General features: G+C 45.3%; 1 protein-coding gene across 1 annotated transcript; it reads left to right on the forward strand.

The window, feature by feature from the left end:
• Positions 1-19697: 19697 nt before the first annotated feature.
• On the forward strand, positions 19698-20699 carry LOC117856868 (transcription factor bHLH14). Its single transcript, XM_034739302.2, has one exon. The coding sequence runs from the start codon at positions 19714-19716 to the stop codon at positions 20458-20460; it is 747 nt and encodes a 248-aa protein (XP_034595193.1). The 5' UTR covers positions 19698-19713; the 3' UTR covers positions 20461-20699.
• The last annotated feature ends 283 nt before the right edge of the window (positions 20700-20982 follow it).

Genomic DNA, 20982 nt, shown 5'->3' on the forward strand with positions numbered 1-20982 from the left:
CTGTTCTGACAATTCATAATTTGGAACCCCATTGCAAGCTGTAGCGGTGTACCAGACCATGAATTTGTGTAGAGAATCTTATACCAATTGGTATTGACTGTGCGTTTGCTTTCACAGATAATTGCAACCTTGGGGTAGCTAGCAAGTAGATTGGACAATACCAAGCGTTTATTTCTCCAGAGAGCAGGCACTACTCATAATAAGAGTCACATGGATTTGAAATAACCTTGCTTGAATGAAAAAAAAACACCTTCCGATGTGCTACTGCTTACTCTAAAACAGAGCTTCTGGTCCGAAGACCTTGTGCAAGTACGTTGTACTATTTTTTTATTGTGCATGCAGTCCAGAGCTTCTGGTATTGACTTGAGATTTTGCAGCCAACTTTTTTTCGACGAATACTTTTTCAGCCAACTTGAAAGTTTTATAAGTTTCAAGTATTTATTACTAAGTAACTGTTAGCAAAACCGCAAAGACTGGCATGCTTAACAAATGAAATGTTCAGATAAGTTATCTGAACTATATTCTTGAAAATGGAAATAGCACAACTAAACAGTTTGAAGCATGTATCTGCTTGCTGTAATGCTGTTTTATATCAGAGATTTCTATTTTCTAAACAAAACGCTACGGTATATGACCTTGAACTTTGCTCCGCATGAGATGGGGTTTCTGCTTTCCATACGAGTCATTGTGGTCCTTCCACAGCAGCAACAAATTCTCCTGAATGGAGCTATCCAAACAACTACTGGAGCGAAAACTGCAACTTGGCAGATGAGAAGCAGTGGAGAAACTCATCAGCAGCACCGATATTGATTTGACGGCATTGGAAAAGCGAGTAAACTGTCACAGATACTGAAGGTTTGAACTTGATGCTTGTCGTCGTATATGTACTGATATACTCCTATATGGTTTTCATAATGGCTATCCAATTATCCATTCTGATCAAGATCATGTTGGTTTCTCTTTTGCTATTTTTCATAGTGGTTTTCTCTATATCTCCATAAATTGGTTGGAGTGAAAGGAGTATCGAGCATGTGAATTGTGAAATATGAATTGGTTGTTCCTATATATGTTGTGCTACATTTTGGTGTTTCGCAAGAATTATCAATTCAGGTAGATATAAATGTTTTATTAAAAGCATCTAGACCCCCTACCTAGATTTTGGATGACTAGTGAGTGGTGACAAATGATTAAAGGACTAATGCACTCAATGTGTTTGTGAAAAGTTGGATTCATTCCTAACGGTGCTATTGTTTCAATAATAGGCAACGTACCTATCTACAGAAATCTTAAGATCTATTTGCTCAATCCCTCGAAGATACTTATAAGGATGGGGTTGTGTGGATATATTCATATGGTTGAGAGTGGTTACATGTATACGAGAGTAGTGTTTGTATTGTGCTTAAAAAATGTTTGTGAACAAAATATAGTCCAATTAGAGAACAAGATGCAAAATGCGTGAGCTCAAAAGTGAATGAAAGAAAGAAGACATATATGGCATAACACAAGAGGGTTGCAACGTCTAATAATTTGTTCATCTTTGTGCTCAAAGGTTTTAATTTACTCGATTTCTGAGAAAATATTCGTGACGGGGATTGTCAACATCCATTTATTTCCAATCTAATTTCATACTAACCTGTTTGTCAAAATTCTTCAACCGCGTGGTAGAAAGATCTTCTCAAAGATGACTCGTACTACCTTTCCTTATCACGCATAGTAAGACCACTTACAATGAGGGTTTCAGCTTAGGTAGCATGTCATTTTTGATAATGTGATATGAAATCGATGAAGAGAAATAAAATAGGTTTTATCTAGATGAAACTGGATATATAGTATTTTCAAGATTGAAACTACCATTAGGGGTTAGAGGGTTTCCTTTTATCTGGCTTGTTCAATCCCATGCGCTAGAATTAGATATTGTATGTAACCTACGAGACTATGAAATAAAAGTGTGCATTGGAGACATGCATGTTTCATTCTTCAATTTAAACTTGTTTAGATGACTTTGCACACTTTTGTTAATTAAGAGTGAAACTCCCAGTTATGAATGGCTTAAAGAAGCAGATTACTCGGAGATGGCCGTTCGTAACAAAATAGAAATACGTCCATCGCCGAGAATAGTTCGAGCACATGGACAGCATGGCAACTGCACGACGTGGACGATGGAAAAAGTCTGTCCATTATGGGCCACGGTCACAGGATGCGGCGGGGAAAACTGTTAAAAGCTGTTGACGGGCCCCACGACCGAAACCCGGCTATGATGTACTACGCCCATCCATTTCTGGCTAGCCTCTTTTAGATTTTGCTTCCATAGGAAAAAAAAATAATAGTGGAATAACAAGAGAAACCTAGCAAAACTACCTGTTGTAGTGGTTGTCGTTGACAAGTCCTCTTAAGTTAATGTAACTAGAGGGCCCATAAGAAGGCATGCACCACTATAAACCTTCTTGATCGATTGCTATCCACATACTTATAGCAATAATGCTGCAGCCACACGGTTCATGGCCCACTAGGATTGGTACAATACGCTAACTTTTCTAAGTTTGCTTTGCATGACACTCATTGGTTCTATCTATATACGGGTTCAAAATAGGGATGGGTCATGGGATTTAGACAGGCCCTCATGTCTTGTGTCATATGTCATATCATATCATGCTTAGTCAACACATGGCTTTCATTCGTTGTACCATACCGAACCAGCCTGTGGCTCTGATGCTGATCGATCAGCAATTGACAAGGTGGAGTACGAATTGCATTTCGGAAAGATAAATGGACAGATGATGCATGACGGCAGATTAATTGGCTCGATCGGTTGTTTTCCCTTGGACAATTGTAGTGGCTCTGAGGTCTGAGCTACACCGATATCTCGCCATCATACAAGGACAGTCCCCTCTGCTTGATGACAGGCGCCATGGCTGTTTGGAGTGACTACTACTACTGCAGATCCATTTCCACATACACACACAGAACGTCTACGTCCTACGTAACAGAAAACAGTGCTAAACCGCATGGGAAGCATGGCAGCTACTCCATATGACACCATAGGTCACGTGGCAGTATGGGCACCATTTAATAAGTTTTTATGTATATTTTTGTGTATGTTGATGTTTCTAATAATGCTCCACACGCTCATGTAATATGTGTGCACGAACTACTTGGTTAAATTTGTCCTGGAACCTGGATCAAATATTTGGTTGGATCCCCTTCTAAACTTTGTAAACACTTGCTTGGTTCAGGACCTCACTGAACCTTGAATCGGTTGTTAATAGTGGAGAAATTGAGTCAAAAAAATCGCGGCCAGGAAATGGTTTCTTAGGGAAGTCAGAAAATGAAATATGAGCAGTCAGTGCCTCAGTGTGGCAGGAACGTTCTGGTCATGGGCGACAGGCGACAGCCGACAGCACACAAGGGCTCTTGACATAAACCCTCACGAGCTCTGGCTTGTCAACAACAGCTTGTCCGGCGCCTATGGGCTCCACGGTCCCACTCCATTTTTGTCTAGTCTGTTGCTTCCTTAATTGAACCAACCACTATTCCCTCCATCTGAAATACCCCCTCCATCTCAAAAATTAAAAATCATTTTAACTTTTCTATATACAAATTTTGCTCCCACGTAGATGCGTACATACATAGTAGTAAACAAAGCCAAAACAATCTATTTTGAAATCGAAATACAACAACGCTCAGTGAGGACCCACTTGACTGTGCATAGCATACCCTCCCCATACAGACGTGCAAATGAGATATCATTGGTTTTGGACATCATTGCTACTCTAGACCGGCCTATCACTGCTGGCCCTAAATCCAACATCACCATCGGTTTGACTTCTCATTGGATTTAGGTCGGAGGTCATAGAAGTTTCACCATTATTACCACCGGACCATTAACAGGCGGTGAAAAGATGGTTTCATCGCCGGCGGTGCTGATGGCCAATATCGCCGCCAGTTCATAACACAGTCCGATGGTGATAGTGGTAATATCACCCGCGGTTTGTGTCCCTAGCCGGTGGTGAAAACCTATTTCCGACTGGCTGTGAAACTGTTTTGTTACCACCGGTCCCTGTTCCAGACCGGTGGTGGTATGCATTTTCACAAGTTTTTTTATTTATATATTCAAATAAAAGCACAAATTTCATAGAAAAATAATTAATATTAGAAGAATCAAACATCTACATCAAATACACGATTTCTTACATCAAATAATTATTAAAAGTATATACATCAAGTTGAAACCATGAGTTCATACATCCAATCCGTTACATCAAATATGTTTCAATTTTTTCAAGAACATACGAGCTAGTTCTTACCCCCTAAACTATATAGAACTCTAAACCTGGTTTCACCATCACATTCTTCTCAATTTTGCAACAATCTAACTAAACATGCACGAAAGAGTGGCTAGATCCTAACCTTCAAGCAAGTGAGTGACGAGAAACCTTCAAAATTCGGGTGGCTCCATTGAATTTTGGTGAGAAATGGCCTCTAAAATGAAGAAAGAACCTCTCCATCAAATTAATTCCAAATTATAAAACCTAAACAAGCTAAGAATTAAAAGTGGGTGCTAGTTACCAGCATCAAAATAAGATGGTGATGTGCATCCTTAAAAAAATGGAGCTCTTGAGCAATTGGGGTGAAAAATGACCGCAACAATGATGAAAGGCGTGGAGGGCGTTGGGTTGAAGAAGAAGGGAGGAGGGGGAGGATCGGTGGGGTTTTTTTAACTATATAGGAACGTCACCACTAGACATTGGTTCATAGCATGGACCGGCAGATTCGTGTAACAAACCGGTGGTGAAGGTATCACTATTAGGTCAAATCACCGGCACGCGGTGATAACTTTTTTTAACCACTGGTTCTAATGGCCCACGGGTCCACCTGCTTTAGAACTGGCAGCGAAACTATATCACTGCTGGTTCGGCAGTGACATGCCATTGGTGATAAGTCGTTCTATAGTAATGCATGGTCATAGAATACAGTATAGACCACATGGCCGACATAGCTACTAGTAAGTTTGAAGCCCTGTGTGTTTCATGGCTCCCAGCAAATTTTTACACATTTGATACTTCCTTCGTTTCAAATTGGTCATTTTGACTTTTCTAAATCCATAGATATAATTATACATCTAGACATATACTATATCTAGATGCATAGTAAAAAAATATGCACCTAGGAAAGCTAAAACGACCTACAATTTAGGATGGAGGGAATACATCCCAATCAGGGACTCTTAGATGTATCTAATTACATGCGTGGGTAGTGGCCACGCTGTGATGTTGCACATTTACAGTCGTCATCGTCGGCAAGTGTACGTGCCGCCGGAAAATGAAGTATGTGATGAATAACGTGATGGAGAGAATATGTCCACAGGGGTCCGGGGCTGTGGCAAAATCACTCTCGGCGCTCGATATGGATGTTGACACACTATTTTGACCACCGGTATAATTTAAAATATGACAACGATTATGATACTAACTTTTATAGACGGATCGTGCTATTATTTGGATTAAAATAGTTAAAAGAAATTGCGGCCACAATTTAAACGTGTTGATTGCACGGAAATCAGAGGTCGCAGCACTATTTGATTTAGAATATACCCATTTCTTCCTTATCAAATTAAAGTAAGTACATTTGTAGTGTTCAAATTTTAATCATAAACAGTATATTTTAGCTTCTAGATCAGCTAGGTGGGTCCTATTTAATTTTAGCAATATCCGCACCAACACAAAGAAACCAGTATGGAGAAGTGTACAACACCAATTAAATTAAATGATTATTTGATGTTACTTTCTTAATTCCACCATATGCACATTTAATTGAAATATATAGGAGTATATATAACCGAAGAGACAGCAGTGCCACTATCATGGCAGGCAGCCGCAGCTCCCAAAGCAACTCTGACGCCATTGCCCAAAACGAAGTCACTGCTACAAAACATAGCTATTATAACGTACTCTTGTAACACTGTCATCAATGTGTTACAAAAAAGTTTCATAGGAACACAAAGTTATGTGTTACAAATGAAGGTTGTAACACGTCCACTTGTTTTGTAATTTTATGTTACAGATAATGATTCACTACGGAAACACTAAAGTTGCCGGGTGTAATTTGTTCGCCGAGTGCATTATTGCGGGCACTCGGCGAAGACTGCGTTTGCTGAGTGTATCCCTGACAACACTCGGCAAACATATTACACTCGGCGAAAATATGATTTGTCGAGTGCAAAAAAAAATCACTCGGCAAACTCACGGGAGACACTCGGCAAATAAAATACACTCGGCAAACCCTTAAGCACGTGACCAGCACGTGCGGCGTCCGGTAGGGGGTGTGACGGACATTAGCTGTTTGCCGAGTGTCCCCCGTCGACACTCGGCAAAGCTCAAGGTGTGCCGAGTGTTAGGTGCGACACTCGGCAAACCTTCATGTTTGCTGAGTGTTTTGATGTGACACTCGGCAAACATGACGGTTTGCCGAGTGTTTTTTGACACACTCGACAAAACTAAAATATTTTTTCCCTCCTCCACCCTCCAAACTTTTTATACTCCCCATGTATGATATTTGGCACTGCATGGTAGAAGGTGGACTATTTATTAACCTATTTGCTATATTTAATGAATTAATTTCATTTAGAGTAATTTGTTGATTTAAGTCAAATTTGAACTGCAGGTGATTGGAATAATGGAATAATATGAGTGGAAAAATCATATTCATGTTAGTGAGTCCAAATTGAGGTCTCATCCAGAAAATGAAAAGAAATTTCGAACATTTTGTTAAGGAAACACGACTACGAACGTGTGGCTGAATGATTTTTTAATTCTCAAAAATACAAACGAAGTTTGAAAATCACGAGATTTTCCAAGATGCTATGATTTCATATGCAGAGGCTGTGGTAAAAAGTTCAGAAGGTTTCGCACAAATTTTGACATATGATGCTTAGAATTTGAAGCATCTCCAGAAAGGATTCGTAGAACTTGGAAGGATCCGGTAAGATTTTGAGTCGAATCAATACTTGAATTTGTCATTGAGTTCAAATTTATTTTTATAGGCCATAGAGAACATAGATTGGTTCGTGTCAAATTTTGGGAATTTTTCGGATCCGTTTGATAATTTTTATTTATTAATTGCAAGTATATGAATTTAATAGATATAAATTCAATATGAGCTATAAATCCATGAAATAATGGAATAATATTACTTAAAAAATGAAATACGCAATGTTTAGTGAATTTGACTAGGTTTTTGCAAAGTTTACATACTTTTAATTACTAAAACTACTTTGCACATGCAATATAAGTACTTATTTGCTGAGTGTCGCAATGAGGCACTCGGCAAAGAATATGTTTGCCGAGTGTCATCCCTCGGACACTCGGCAAAGCTCGCCGTGGGTCCACGTGTCAGTGTCAATCCAAAATCCGGGGAAAAAAAATCCTTTGCCGAGTACCCCTGATCTAGCCTTTGCCGAGTGCTAGATCAGGGGTACTCGGCAAAGACTAGACATTAAGCCGGCCCTAAGTCACGCACGCGCACACACCCGCACACGCACACGCACACGCACCGCATGCGCCGCCCGCCCCGCGCTGCTCGCCGGCCCCGTGCCGCTCGCGCCGCCAGCCGGAACCCCGCCGCCCCCCGCGCCGGCCCCCGGCCGCCCCCGCGCCGCCGCCGACTCGCCCCGCGCCACCCCCAGCCGCCGCCGTGCCGGCCCCCGCAGCCGCCCCCGGCCGGCCCCCGGCGGCCCCCGGCCAGCCCCGACCCTCGACCGGCCCCCGGCTGGCCCCCGGCCTGCCCCCGGTGGCCCCCGGCCGGCCCCAACCCCCGACCGGCCCCCGGCTAGCCCCCGGCCGCCCCCGGCCGGCCCCGACCCCCGACCGGCCCCGACGCGCCGCCCCTGGTCCCGGCACTAAGGTGAGTTGATTAAACTGAATATTATCTGCAATACCTGAATATTTGAAATATTATCATGCTTGAAATATTGTCATGCATTATGTATCAGTGCTTGTTGTGGAGTCGGCCATCGTGCCGTTGTGTTGTTGTAGATGTGATTGTCGGCCATTGAGCCGTTTTATTTGATGCAGGTGTAGGAAACTTCCCCGTGCAGGGGAGGTGCTATCGAAATTTTAACTTGACAGTAGTATGTTCTTTTTTCCAGGAGAGCCTACGTTACCGTCCTCGAGTCGTCACTTTGCAGGATAGCAAGGTGAGGCATCAGACACCTCTCTTTCCATATAATGTTCGTATATCACGTAACCTAGTTAGGCGTCTCCTGTTCGAAAGAGATACGGTTGGAAATATACAGATCTTTGCATATCTATAACCGTATGTGTTTCGAATTGTCCACGTTTTTTGGATAGCCCGAGGATCTGTAGGTGGGTTTAGTATCCATGGTCTATTCCGGTCCGAGATAGAGTTTCAGCAGCACCTCCCTGTTGTTCTCCAGATACACAATCTCCTATCAAGGACGTGTATTTGGAGAATAGCGGGGAGGTGCTGCCGAAATTCTATCTCGAGTCGGAGTAGACCATGGATACTAAACCCACCTACACATCCTCGGGTAGGATTAGGACCTATCTTTACCTAATAGACAATATAGGAACGTGTATATGCAATGTGAATTTTGTATTACTCGCTTATATGCTAGAGGATGGAGAATCGTCAGTGGATGTACACGGGTCGCACTAGTCAGAATACATTGACCAATGAATGGATTGACAAGACGGATGATTTCTTGGAACGGGCGTTTGCAAGTGTCAAAGGAGCTAGATCGACTTGGTGTCCGTGTAGCAAATGTGGAAACATGCGTCGGCAAACCAAGCTAGATATGGGCAAACATCTGGTGAAGAACGGATTTACTACGTCAGACTACACCAGGTGGATCTACCATGGTGAATCTGATCGTGGGAGAGAGGAGGTCTTGAGACAACGCATCGAGGAATATGATGATGATGCCAGGGTGGGAGACATGTTAAATGACTATCATGAAGCACACTTCGAAGAAGCACGTAGGGAGGAGGAGCCAGAGGCTACCGCAAAGGCTTATTACGAAATGTTGTCTGCGGCACAGAAACCCCTTCACGGCCATACCAAGGTTTCTCAACTAAATGCCATTGCACGCCTAATGGCTGTAAAGTCTCAGTTTAGTTTGAGTCGAGACACGTTTCATATTATGTTGACAGTTTTTGGAAGCCTGCTCCTGGTTGGTCACATCTTGCCAAAGAGCATGTATGAGGCACAGAAACTCCTTCGTGCACTTAAGATGCCATACGAGCATATACATGCTTGCCCGAAGGGATGCATCTTATTTAGGAAAGAGTATGCGGAAGCAAAATACTGTGTGAAGTGCGAATCGTCTAGGTTTCTGGAGGTAGACCCTGGTGATGGTCAGAAAAAGCAGCTTGCAATTCCTGTGAAGGTTTTACAGTATCTTCCTTTCATACCAAGGATCCAACGACTTTTCATGACTGAAGAATCCGCGAAACAGATGACATGGCACAAAAACGGCCGTCGATATAATCCTGAGAAGCTGGTACACCCATCCGATGCTGAAGCTTGGAAAAGCTTTGATGCGATTTATCCTACAAAAGCTCTAGAGGCTCGTAACGTGCGCGTTGCGTTGGCAACAGATGGGTTCAATCCTTATGGAATGATGGCCGCCCCGTACACCTGTTAGCCCATTTTCGTTATCCCCCTGAATATATTCTTGGGATATGGCGAGCAACATGCTTGGACGCAGAAGTCGTGCTTGTGGAACCTTCCCTATTTTGATGACCTTCTTGTTCCACATAACATTGATGTAATGCACACGGAAAAAAATATCGCCGAGACAATTTTTGGTACAATCATGGACATTCCTGACAAGACAAAGGATAACGTTAAGGCTAGAGTGGATCAAGCGACGTTGTGCAATAGACCACAGCTAAACATGGTGCCTCCAAGAGCTGGCAAGCCGTGGAGGAAGCCTAAGGCCGCTTTCGTTCTGACGAGGGCCCAAAGGAGGGAGGTTCTAGAATGGTTCCAAACGTTAATATTCCCTGATGGCTATGCAGCAAACTTGAAGAGGGGAGTGAATTTAGCAACTATGCGAATCAACGGGCTCAAGAGTCATGATTACCATATATGGCTTGAGCGCCTACTTCCGGTGATGGTTCGAGGCTATGTCCCTGAGCATGTGTGGCAGGTGCTAGCGGAGTTGAGCAATTTCTTCCGCCGGCTTTGTGCGAAGGAGTTATCTCGTACCGTGGTTGCAGAAATGGAAACAATGGTGCCTGTGTTGCTCTGTAAGTTGGAGAAGATCTTTCCACCAGGCTTTTTCAATCCAATGCAGCATATGATTCTACACCTTCCGTATGAAGCACGAATGGGAGGGCCTGTGCAGGGTTGTTGGTGCTATTCAATTGAGAGATGTCAAAAGGTTCTTCGAACTAAATGTAAGAATAAGTGCAAAATTGAAGCATCCATTGCAGAGGCATACATTTTGGAGGAGGCGCGCTGATCCGTCTGGTCATGGCCGACGACTAGGCGAGGCGGGGCTCGTCGGGGAGGTTAAGCCACGCGGCGGAGAAACTCTGAAGCAGGGCGCACGCTTGCTCTGGCGCGCTTGACCCAAGAGATCCGTGGGATCTAGTTGTGGGTCCAACTTCCAGACTCTGGCTCTCCCACAGCTCCAAAGTTTGGAGGAACACTGGCTTTCGGGATTTAGAGAGAAACAGCGGGTTGTTGGGTTTCAGGGGTCGGGGCTGATTAGAACTGCAGATTTGGGAACTTATCTTAAGGTTAACTCGGCTGATGAACCTGATTCGTTACAAGTGGATTCTCGATGAGAGCCCCTACCTTGCGCGCCAGATGTCGGTGTTTAGACCCAGCAACCTAGCGAGGGGGCTGCTCGAGGTAGTGTTTAGGGCGTGGGGCTTGACGAGATCTGGAACTCGAAGGTGAACTTAGATACATGATTTAGACAAGTTCGGGCTGCTAGATTGCGTAATACCCTACGTCTTGTATGTTGGTTGTATTGAATTACTTTGGAGGGGGTCCCTGCCTCGCCTTATATTGCTGGGGGCATGGTTATAGGTTGGTTGTTTACAAGAATACTTGTCGGATTCGACTAGTGAGTCCTTCTCTAATTGCTACAAGTACTTTCCTAATTCTTGACTAGTTCCTATCTTGCCACGTAGACCACGCCGTCCTGCATCGTAGCCTCCATATCTAACACGTCTCGGTGTACAACCCTGTATCTAGGACCGTCCAAACCTTCTAGTGGGCCCATAGATGTGTGTACGACACTTGGATTGCCTGTTGATAGGTGGCGTCTGCATTCTTCAGCCCGAAGGATATTGTAGTGTAGCAGAAAGCTCCGTATGGGGTGATGAACGCAGTCTTGATTTGGTCTTCTTCCTTGAGAGCTATCTGGTGATACCTCGAGTAGCAATCGAGGAAGCAGAGTAGAGCGCATCCAGCTATCGAGTCAATGACTCAATCAATCCTAGGAAGTTCGAAGGGATTCTTGGGACAGTGCTTGTTGAGGTCCGTGTAGTTGACACATATCCTACACTTGTTATTGTTTTTGTTTCGCACCAAGAAGGGATTGGCTAGTCACTTTGGATGATGGAACTCTTTTATGATGCCAATCGCGAGTAGTTTGGCCAGCTCTTTCTTGATAGCTTCCCTTCTGTCTTGGGCGAAATGGCGTAAGCATTGTCTTTTTGGTGTAGCTTTTGGGTCCACATTCAGAGAGTGTTCAATCAACTTCCTGGGCACCCCCGGCATATCCGATGGCTTCCACGCGAAGATCTTATGGTTGGCTCAGAAGAAGCTAACGAGCGCGTTTTGCTATTTAGGATCCAGCCCAAAGCCAATCAGGGTAGTCTTGGAGCTATCACCAGTCTCAAGGTCAATTGCTTTGATGTCTACTTCACTCACCGACTTGACCTTGGTTGCCCCCGACTTCTTTTTTGGGATCTCGAGTTCTGACAGGGATAGTTTCTTGAAAGTGGCGAAAACTTGCATCATTGAATTTGGCACTTGAGTAGTCGCTGCCAGCTCCACGGCTTCTGTGTCGCAGTTGTATGATCTCTTCAAGTCTCCGCGCAGGGAGAGTAGTCCCTTGGGTCCCGGTATCTTGAGTACTAGGTACACATAGTGCAAGATGGCCATGAATTTGGCTAATGCAGGTCTTCCGAGGATAGCGTGATATGATGTTTCGTAGTCTACCACCTTGAACCAGATGTACTCTGTTCGGTAGTGTTCTTTGGTCCCGAAGGTAACTGGAAAAACCACCTGTCCAAGGGGTACAACCGCGTTTCCTGGGACAATTCCGTAGACTGGAGAGTTCATTACAGTAAGCATGTCAATAATGTCGAGGCCCATCTTCCTCAGAGTCTTGGCGAAGAGTACGTTGAGACCGCTACCGCCATCAATGAGTACTTATGTGAGTTTGGAGCCAGCGACTACTGGGTCTAGGACGAGTGGATATCATCCTGGGTCTAAGAAACTAGTCCAGTGGTCCTTTCTGGAGAAAGTGATTGGCACCTCGGACTACTTGAGGAATGTAGGTGTTGCTAGTTCTGGAACTTGCTGTTGTCCCCATCGTTTTCATCTTCTTTGGCATTGCCCTTGTCTTTCTTTCCAGAAGGTTCCGACATGTATTTCATGACTCTGCGTAGACTGTAGCAATCCATCATAGAGTGCTTATGGTACGGGTGCTATGGGCATTGCTTTTTTAGGAGCTCGCTGAATGGAGTCCTGTCATGATTCCTACCACCTTTCTTGGATGATTGAGGCATTGCCGCGACAGTGTTGTCTGGCTTCCTCTTGCGATTTTTAACCTTACGAGTAGTTATTTTGGTTGTCATTGTTTGAGCAATCATTACAGTTCTTTTAGTTGCGCTGGCCATTATTCTGATTGTTGTTGTTCTGACTCTTATTGTGACTAGACTCAAACCTCTTGATCTTCTTGTCTTCTTCATCTGCCCATGCTTGTATAAGAGATTTGATATCTTTGGGGTGTCTCCTGCCAAAATCTTGGAACATCCAGCGGTCATAGAGACCGTTCTGGAAGCAATCTATAGCGTCGTGCTTTGTGATGTCCATGATTGTAGCCTTCTTGTCGAAGAAACGACGTAGGTAACTGCACAGGGTCTCGCCTTGTTGTTGTTTGACTTAAGACAAGTTGATCTTGTTGCCAGGACACTGCATTGCCCCTGCGAAGTTGTTGGTGAATGCTACCTTGAGATCCTTCCACGTGTTGATGGAGTTCTTGTCTAATGACTCGAGCCATGTAAGTAATGTTGCCTCCATGCAGATAGGGAAGTAGATAACCTTGGTGTCGTCGTTCCCTCCTGCCGCCTGTACTGATAGTGAGTAGCACCGCAGCCATTGGACTGGATCCTGCTTGCCATCGTGCTTGGTGATACCCGGAGGCTTGAATTTCTCAGGCATAACTGTCCTACTTACTCGTCTTGAGAAGGCGGGGAACCCATTGGAATTCTCTCCTGGGTACTCGACTTCTTGATCACACTCGCAACGGCGTCCATCAATGACTGTACGAGCGTCGCGGCCGGCGTTGATCTTGTGACGAAGATTCTGTACAGGGCATTCAGGCTCTGGGTTGGTCCCACGGTGGCCACGGCCTCTCGAGGGTCTCGCCCGACTACCCTCTGCTCTAGCTTGGTTTGGTCTGGCACCTTCGATTTGACTTGGTCTGGATGGAGTGCGCCTATGGCTACTGCCATGCTGGGATGGGGTGTGTGGAACTGAGTGTATTGGGTTTTGTTGATTGAGTTGTTCGTACGCGCGCTCCGCCAGTTCAACCAGTTACCTAGTGTACTTGTCCTATGGCATTGCCTGAGTAATCAGATCAATGGATGCGATGGTGGCAAGAGGAGTACGATGTTAACGCGATTGAACTGCTTCAAACACGTGATCCAAATTCATGATTGGCAAGTTTTCTGCAAGGCCGCGGTGACACTTTGCTTTTGCAGTGTTTCTTGCTATTTGTTGAGTTCTTTGAGCTTCAGTTTCCTCTCTGACAATGTTGGCGGTGAGCTCATCCTGCGAGACATCATCCGGGTGATGTTCATGCAGCGAATTTCTCTCTGGTTGCTCTTTCTCCTCGCCTTCTTGTGCGGCAACGAGAGCGAAGAGTTCTCGTTACGGAGAATAGCTTCCCGAACTTGATGTGATGACCTCCGTGGAGCCGTCTTCTTCATAGATGGACTACAGAGGAGTTCCCTCCTAGTGCGGGAGGGTATCAAGGTAGGCAATAAGGCGCGAGTCGTCGTTCTTGGTGAGAGTAGGTGAATTCATGTTGGGCTAGTAGACGAATATACCTTGTGGAGTTGATGTGATTACCAAGCCCTGCTGCGGACCTAATAAAAGGGTCTCCTCATCCAGGTCCGAGTAGTTGTCGGGGCACTCAATCATATCCATATCGAATTGTAATCTGGACAGAATAGTTTGGTAGATAGCACTCGTGTTTCGGGATCCGAGCGAGAATCGACTTGTGTCGTAGTCTGATTCGCACGATGGCTTAAGTGCCGGTTCGTGAAAACCAGTCCGACTAGCGGGAGAAGTCGAGTTGTACTCGGACTCATCCCGTTAGCCTCTGACTAAGTCAAAAATTGAAAATTCATCGAATTCCTCGACGAGATCCTCCAGAGCTTGACGCTAGAGCTTCATGGCGTGCTGCTTCTTCTCCAGGGCTGGCGCAATGTGGCGGTGAAAATTTCTAGCGCTGTCTGCGACGCATACCCAGGAGCCAAAGATGAATGTCGCGCCTGCTTCAAACGCGACGATCGGATTGATAATGACTTGGGCCATCGAGTTCGCTAGTGGATTCTCAGCGAGATCCCCTATCTGGCGCGCCAGCTGTCAATGTTTAGACCCGGTAACCTACCGAGGGGGGGTGCCTAGGGTAGTGTTTAGTGCGTGGGGCTCGCCGAGATCAAAAACTCAAAGGTGAACTTAGACACACGATTTAGACAGGTTCGAGCCGCTGAATAGCGTAATACCCTACGTCCTGTGTGTTGGTTGTATTGAATTGCTTTGAAGGGGTCCTGCCTCGCCTTATATTACTGGGGATAGGGTTATAGGTCGGTTGTTTATAAAAATACTAGTCAGATTCGACTAGATAAGTCCTACTCTAATTGCTACGAGTAGTTTTCTAATCCTCGACAAGTGTCCTCCACGTAGACCACGCCATCATGCACCGTATCCTCCATGTCTGACACGTCTCGGTATCCAGCCCTGTATCTAGAACCTTCCAAACCTTCTGATGGCCCATCGATGTATGTACGACACACCCATTCGCGCCGCTCCCTTTGCTCGCGGGGCCACACTGCTGCAATCCGGCCTCGAGGTCCCGGCCACCGCCTTGTCGTCCGCACGCTCAGCTCGTGCACCTCCGTCGGTCACCACGCCTCCTGCGGTCCCATCGTTGAGGCCGTTCCCTATAATCTCATCGTGTGGACCAAGCAGCTGGGTCGTGGTGGATGCTGTTGATCCATGCGGTGACAGAACTTTGGCTGCCCAGACTCACGCATGGTGTTCGACTATATGCCTCAACAGATGAATAAAAAGCTCAGATTGCACGGAGAAAGATCAAGATTGAGAGATAGCATCACACTACTCAAAGAGACTGGTGTAGTTCTTTGCAACTAATTTTAGCGCATTCTTTAATTTGTTTTCAATTTATTTCTTAGCTCATGATCCTGTCTCCCTTGTACTAGGTTTTGGTTCCGGGGCACATCCATTCCACGCCAACCTTGACCTTGAAGGCAATCTGAATCACCACCAGCGCTGCTCAAAGGTGATTGCCCTTCAATGACTGCTAGTTAGTTCTTGGTTGGACAGAGCACATAAATATGTTGCACTCTATATTTACTATTAGTTGCCTTTCAAAGTCACTCTTATAGCATTACTGGAATTTTTGATATCTTGGCACCGCTGCACATTGTTGATGCATATATTTACTGAAAACTGAGCAAGTACAGTAGAATGGCACATCGCACCCCTCAGTCACCCTCCACCAATCTCCCCTTTCGGTATGCAACTCCTACCCTTGGGTAATTAGTTCGAAATTCAGATTAGATACTTGCTGTAGCCAGTCTTATATTTCGAACACCTGATTACTCAATGTGTTTTGTTAAGTCGATGATATCATAATCAGATGTAGATGCTGTGATGAATGATAATGTCGATTATACTGATTTGTATGATCGTGAACCCTGCAAGGATTTATCATTTATACATGTTAGTAGCATCAATTGTTTGCTTAGTTCAATTTTCATTTTCATTACATGACAAGTCGCCTGGACGTATTGCTATGTCCACTATTTTAAATGATTTGATGACTTTAATTTCTAAAGATGAGTACTTGTCAGAATTCAGATATGCAACCTGTCTTTGTTCAGAGTTGTAAATGTACCTATGTGCATGCTACTTGCATTGCTGCTAGAATTCACATATCTAATATCTCAGATGTGAGTATACTACACTGTAGCCTTTCTACAATTTCTGAGTAAATTCATCTTATAGACTCCCACCTATTAGTGAAAGTTAAATTTAAAATAAAGATCATCTGATAGTCCTCCCTTGTCTTTTGTGTAGTCAAACCATCAAAGTCATGTAATGGTAGGTTTCCATATACTACGTATATGCCATGCTTTTCACTTTGGTTATTTTAGTCATCGATTCAGATTTAATTTTTCAGGTATTTAGCGAATCTGGAGATTGAGAAGTTCAAGCAGTGAGTGGACAGAGAGAAAGAAGGGGCAAAAAGAGATAAGTAGCTTGGGTTTCACTATTTTCTTTTGTGCCTGGTTACTATCCCTTGTTCTACTACATATGCATTGTTGTAACAAACTATTTTGGTCTAACTTGTGGATGTTGTAGCACAAGAATCCAGCTATTATTTTTAATAATTGCATATGTGATAATATAGATGCAAATTTAAGAGGTTACTTTAAATTATTTTTTAAATTATTTTTTAAGTATTACTGGTGGGCAATTTAGTTAGAAATTTAGGATTATTTTAAAATTATTTTTACAATGACATAAGTGGGTAATTTGATGAAGCTTAGGGGTTACTTTAGTTTATTTTATATAATGGCAAATATGGGTAATTTAGATATAGATTTAGGGGGTTATTTTAGGTTATTTTCATAATGGTATAGGTGGGTAATTTTTTAGAAAACATAATAGATCCAATGGCTATGATGATTTGAGTCTACCGATTGATGGCTAGATGTTTTGCTTTTTTAGGAGAATTTCTAGAATTTCTCTCTTTTTCTAGAGTGTCCACCTAAGATTCTAGGTGGCTTCACCTCAAGACTTGAGCTTCCAATTAGTAATAGTAAATTGGTAAACACATATTTGCACACGTATCCAACAGCTATCTGTTTGTGACTGCGAAACCGGAGAAAAATATGAAAACAACCAGTCGACAATATTCGTTTGTGTCCTGCTATCCGATTCCATGCTTACCCGGTGTCATGATTCCTGAACATCATAGGACGTGAATCCAAAGCTGCCTCGTACTCGTACAGTCGCAGTTCGCACTAGGTTTATGCCTTTACTGTACAAACACTTAAACAGAGGGACCTATTTTACTGTGACATTACGTAGATTACTCGGAGTAATAGATCGCCGTCGAAGGAAAAAAGGTGTCTCCATGACTCCATCTCGCCAAGAACAGTTAGAGCACATGGGACAGCAACGGCACCACGTGTGCGTCAGTAGTGTGATGCGCTGCCGGAAGATGTGGGACGACGATGGAAAATTTTTGTCCATTGGGCCATGGGCTACAGGATGCGGCGCACGGAAAATTGTTAAATCCTGTTGTTGACGGCCGGGGCGCCACGACGAAAGAAGCCCTTTAGAGAGCGACTGTAGACCAGCCCATCTCTTACATTTTACTTACATGGGAAAAGTGCGGTACTAATCCACGGCATTGTGCACTTAGGATTTTAGATGATGCATGTAAATAAGCGTGAGGGAGACGAAAGAAATAGGTTGTTATCTCCTTAAAGAATTGTCTAATAAGCCTAAACTTAGCTCTATGAGACAACTTTCACACGACCTGTTGTAGCAGTTGTCATTGATCAGTCGCCTTAAGATTATGATAGCGTTTGGTTCAATGAAATGTAACGCAATCACTTTACGGACGGTAACAAATCACGATACTACTGTTCAAGTCATCCGTAATTAATTAACCCTGTAATCAGATAACAGGCTTATACAATTCCAATACTCCTCCTTCCCCACTGTAATCAGAATACCACCCCCGATGTGAACAACGCTGCCCAAGGTACACCTTTGTGCCCATGCCTCCGCCACCGCCGTCGCCTCCCGTGGCTGCACCGCCGCCAACTCCCGTGGCTGCGCCGCCGCTGCCGCCGTCGACTCCCGTGGCTGTGCCGCTGCCGTTGCCGTGGTCGGCTCCTGTGGCTCCGCTGCTGACGCCGCTGCAGTGTAATCAAACAGTCACTCCTCAACCCTGTACTTGCTACTCTTTGCTCCTGTCGTCATGGAGGTCGGCGTAGCGGAGTTCACAGAGGATTTCGGATTCAGAACCTTGGCAACGATACTTCAACTTTTTGTGCAAGATTCAGGGAATCGCTCGATTGTGGTTAGAGTTTATGGCCGATCGCTCAATTTGAGGGAAACCGAACTCCGCTGACAGGGAGCTTGATTTGGAAACAAAGTTCGAACCGAGCTCGATTTAATGGTGACAGGAGGAGGGAGAGATTACCTCATCGTCGTTGTCGGGGGCTCGAGTGGATTGACGCTTGAATGGCCAACCTTGCCCCGTTGCTGATGCAGGCCTTCGATACTTCCAGTTTGTCTGTCAGTCCAAACTGCTGTTCATTTCCTTCTAATAAGTGATACCGTTACATCTTGTAACCAAACAAAGGACGCAATCGTTCATTTCAAAATGGAAACCGCTGCGATCTGATTACGTTTACATTTACGTTACCATTTCTCCAACCAAACAGCATCTATGGGTGGACGAGTAGAGTCCACAAGAAGGCACCACTATATTCTTACTATCGATTGCTATAAAACCACTTAGCAATAATGTTGCGGTGACAGGGTTATGGACCACGAGGACATGTACAACATTATCATTGGCTTTATCTATATACGGATTATTCAAATTAGAGCTGGGACTCGGACCGTCACTAGCCCTCATAATGTCTCGTGATTAGTCGTCGACATATGGCTTTCATGGTGCCGTACTGTATCAACCCGACAAATCTCCGGCTAGCACGACGTGCCGTCATTACTGCTGGAAAACGGAATTTCTCTGTGTGTGCAATTTTCCTGTGAGTTTTTTTCGAGTACACACAAGAAAATTTTCCTATCTCGGTTTCCATCATCCACAGGGAATTCGAGCTTCCAGTAGTGCATGCCAGCCTAAGAACAAAACTTTATAAAATGGCATGCTCCAAAATCACTAGTATAAAATATAAATATATATATATATGTAGAATATATAAAAGGTGTAGCAACATAACTAAAACTAATTCCAAGAGATAAATCTTGCTATACCGTTTGCAAAATGTTCAAAAGGCTATCGGTGGTAAAAGTTTAAACGTGTCGATTCTTGATTGCACCGAACATGTCGTTACTCTCTTGTGACGGAGCATCATCAACCCTATACATATACATGAAGGTGGCCGCCATCTCTCGATGTGGCACTACTAGCACCAGCACGTAGAGTACACAATGGATGAGCTCGCCTGCCCGGCGTCCTCCGGCGTCCCTCCTTTCCCGGTATCCTTCTCCGCCGTCAGCCATGACCAGCACCCACCAGCGCTCGAGTTCATGTCATGTGATGAAATCCTGGAGCAGTGGTTGCTGGGCAAGCAAGACGAGGAGGAGCCCCGGGATGGTCGTCGTGCCATCCAGCCGCCGCCGCCGGCACCATTCGTGGAGAGGAGCCGGCCGGGGGCATGGAAGCCCGGCCCTCGAACCTGTGCCCCCGCCATGAGCCACGTGGAGGCCGAGCGGCAGCGGCGGGACAGGCTCAACCGCCGGTTCTGCGACCTCCGGGCCGCCGTGCCCAGGGTGTCCCGGATGGACAGGGCGTCCCTCCTCTCCGACGCCGTCGCCTACATCGCCGAGCTGCGTGGCCGCGTTGAGCAGCTCGAGAAGGAGGCCTCCAGGCGTGCCTCCCTCGGCCATTGCTCTTTGCCTGGCGCGCCCGAGCAGGAGGACATGGCATTGGAGGCGTGGATGATCGGGCCGGAGGCGGCGGCGCTGCGCCTGAGGACGGCCGCCGAGCGCCACGCCCCCGCGCGCCTCATGGCCGCGCTCCGCGCGCTGGACCTGCCGGTGCACCACGTCTGCGTGTGCCGCGTGGGCGGCGTCACCGTGCAGGACGTCGTCGTGGACGTGCCGTCGGCCGGGCTGCGGCGAGAGGGCCAGCTTCGCGCGGCGCTTCGCGGATTGTTACTGCAGGAGAGCGGCTAGCTAGATCGGCTGCGTCGTACCCTCACTCACTACTGATGATGCTCTGTAGCTTGTGCCGTACGTTATACATTCATGTATATGTAGCTTGTGCCGGACGTTAAACATGGTGTGTTGGCTGGATTTGTACTACGTCTATCCCAAATTTTAGGTCACTTTAACTTTTCTAGGTGCTATCACTACTACAAAATCAGCTATCCCAGCCGAGCTATCACTGCCGGTTTAAGAGAATCCGTAGTGAAACCCGGATTGGATGCCAATCATGTAAAAAAGTCATGGTACAGCACAAACCGGCGGTGAAACCTATCACCACCGGGTCCTCCAACTGTCCAATGGAAAAGAGAAGTCTAGATCCAAAATTTTTGTACAAACGAGTTTTGAAGCACACCTTGTGTCCGTCCAGCACCTTATCCACCACCAACCCCTATCTCTCTCCAGTCTTCCACCCACCCCTTCCTCTCCCTTTGCCCGGCACCTTATCCAACCGGCCCTCTCCCTCCCTCCGCCGGCCACCTCCCCTCCCCC

Source organism: Setaria viridis, chromosome 5 (assembly GCF_005286985.2).
Source record: "Setaria viridis chromosome 5, Setaria_viridis_v4.0, whole genome shotgun sequence".
NCBI lineage: Eukaryota > Viridiplantae > Streptophyta > Magnoliopsida > Poales > Poaceae > Setaria > Setaria viridis.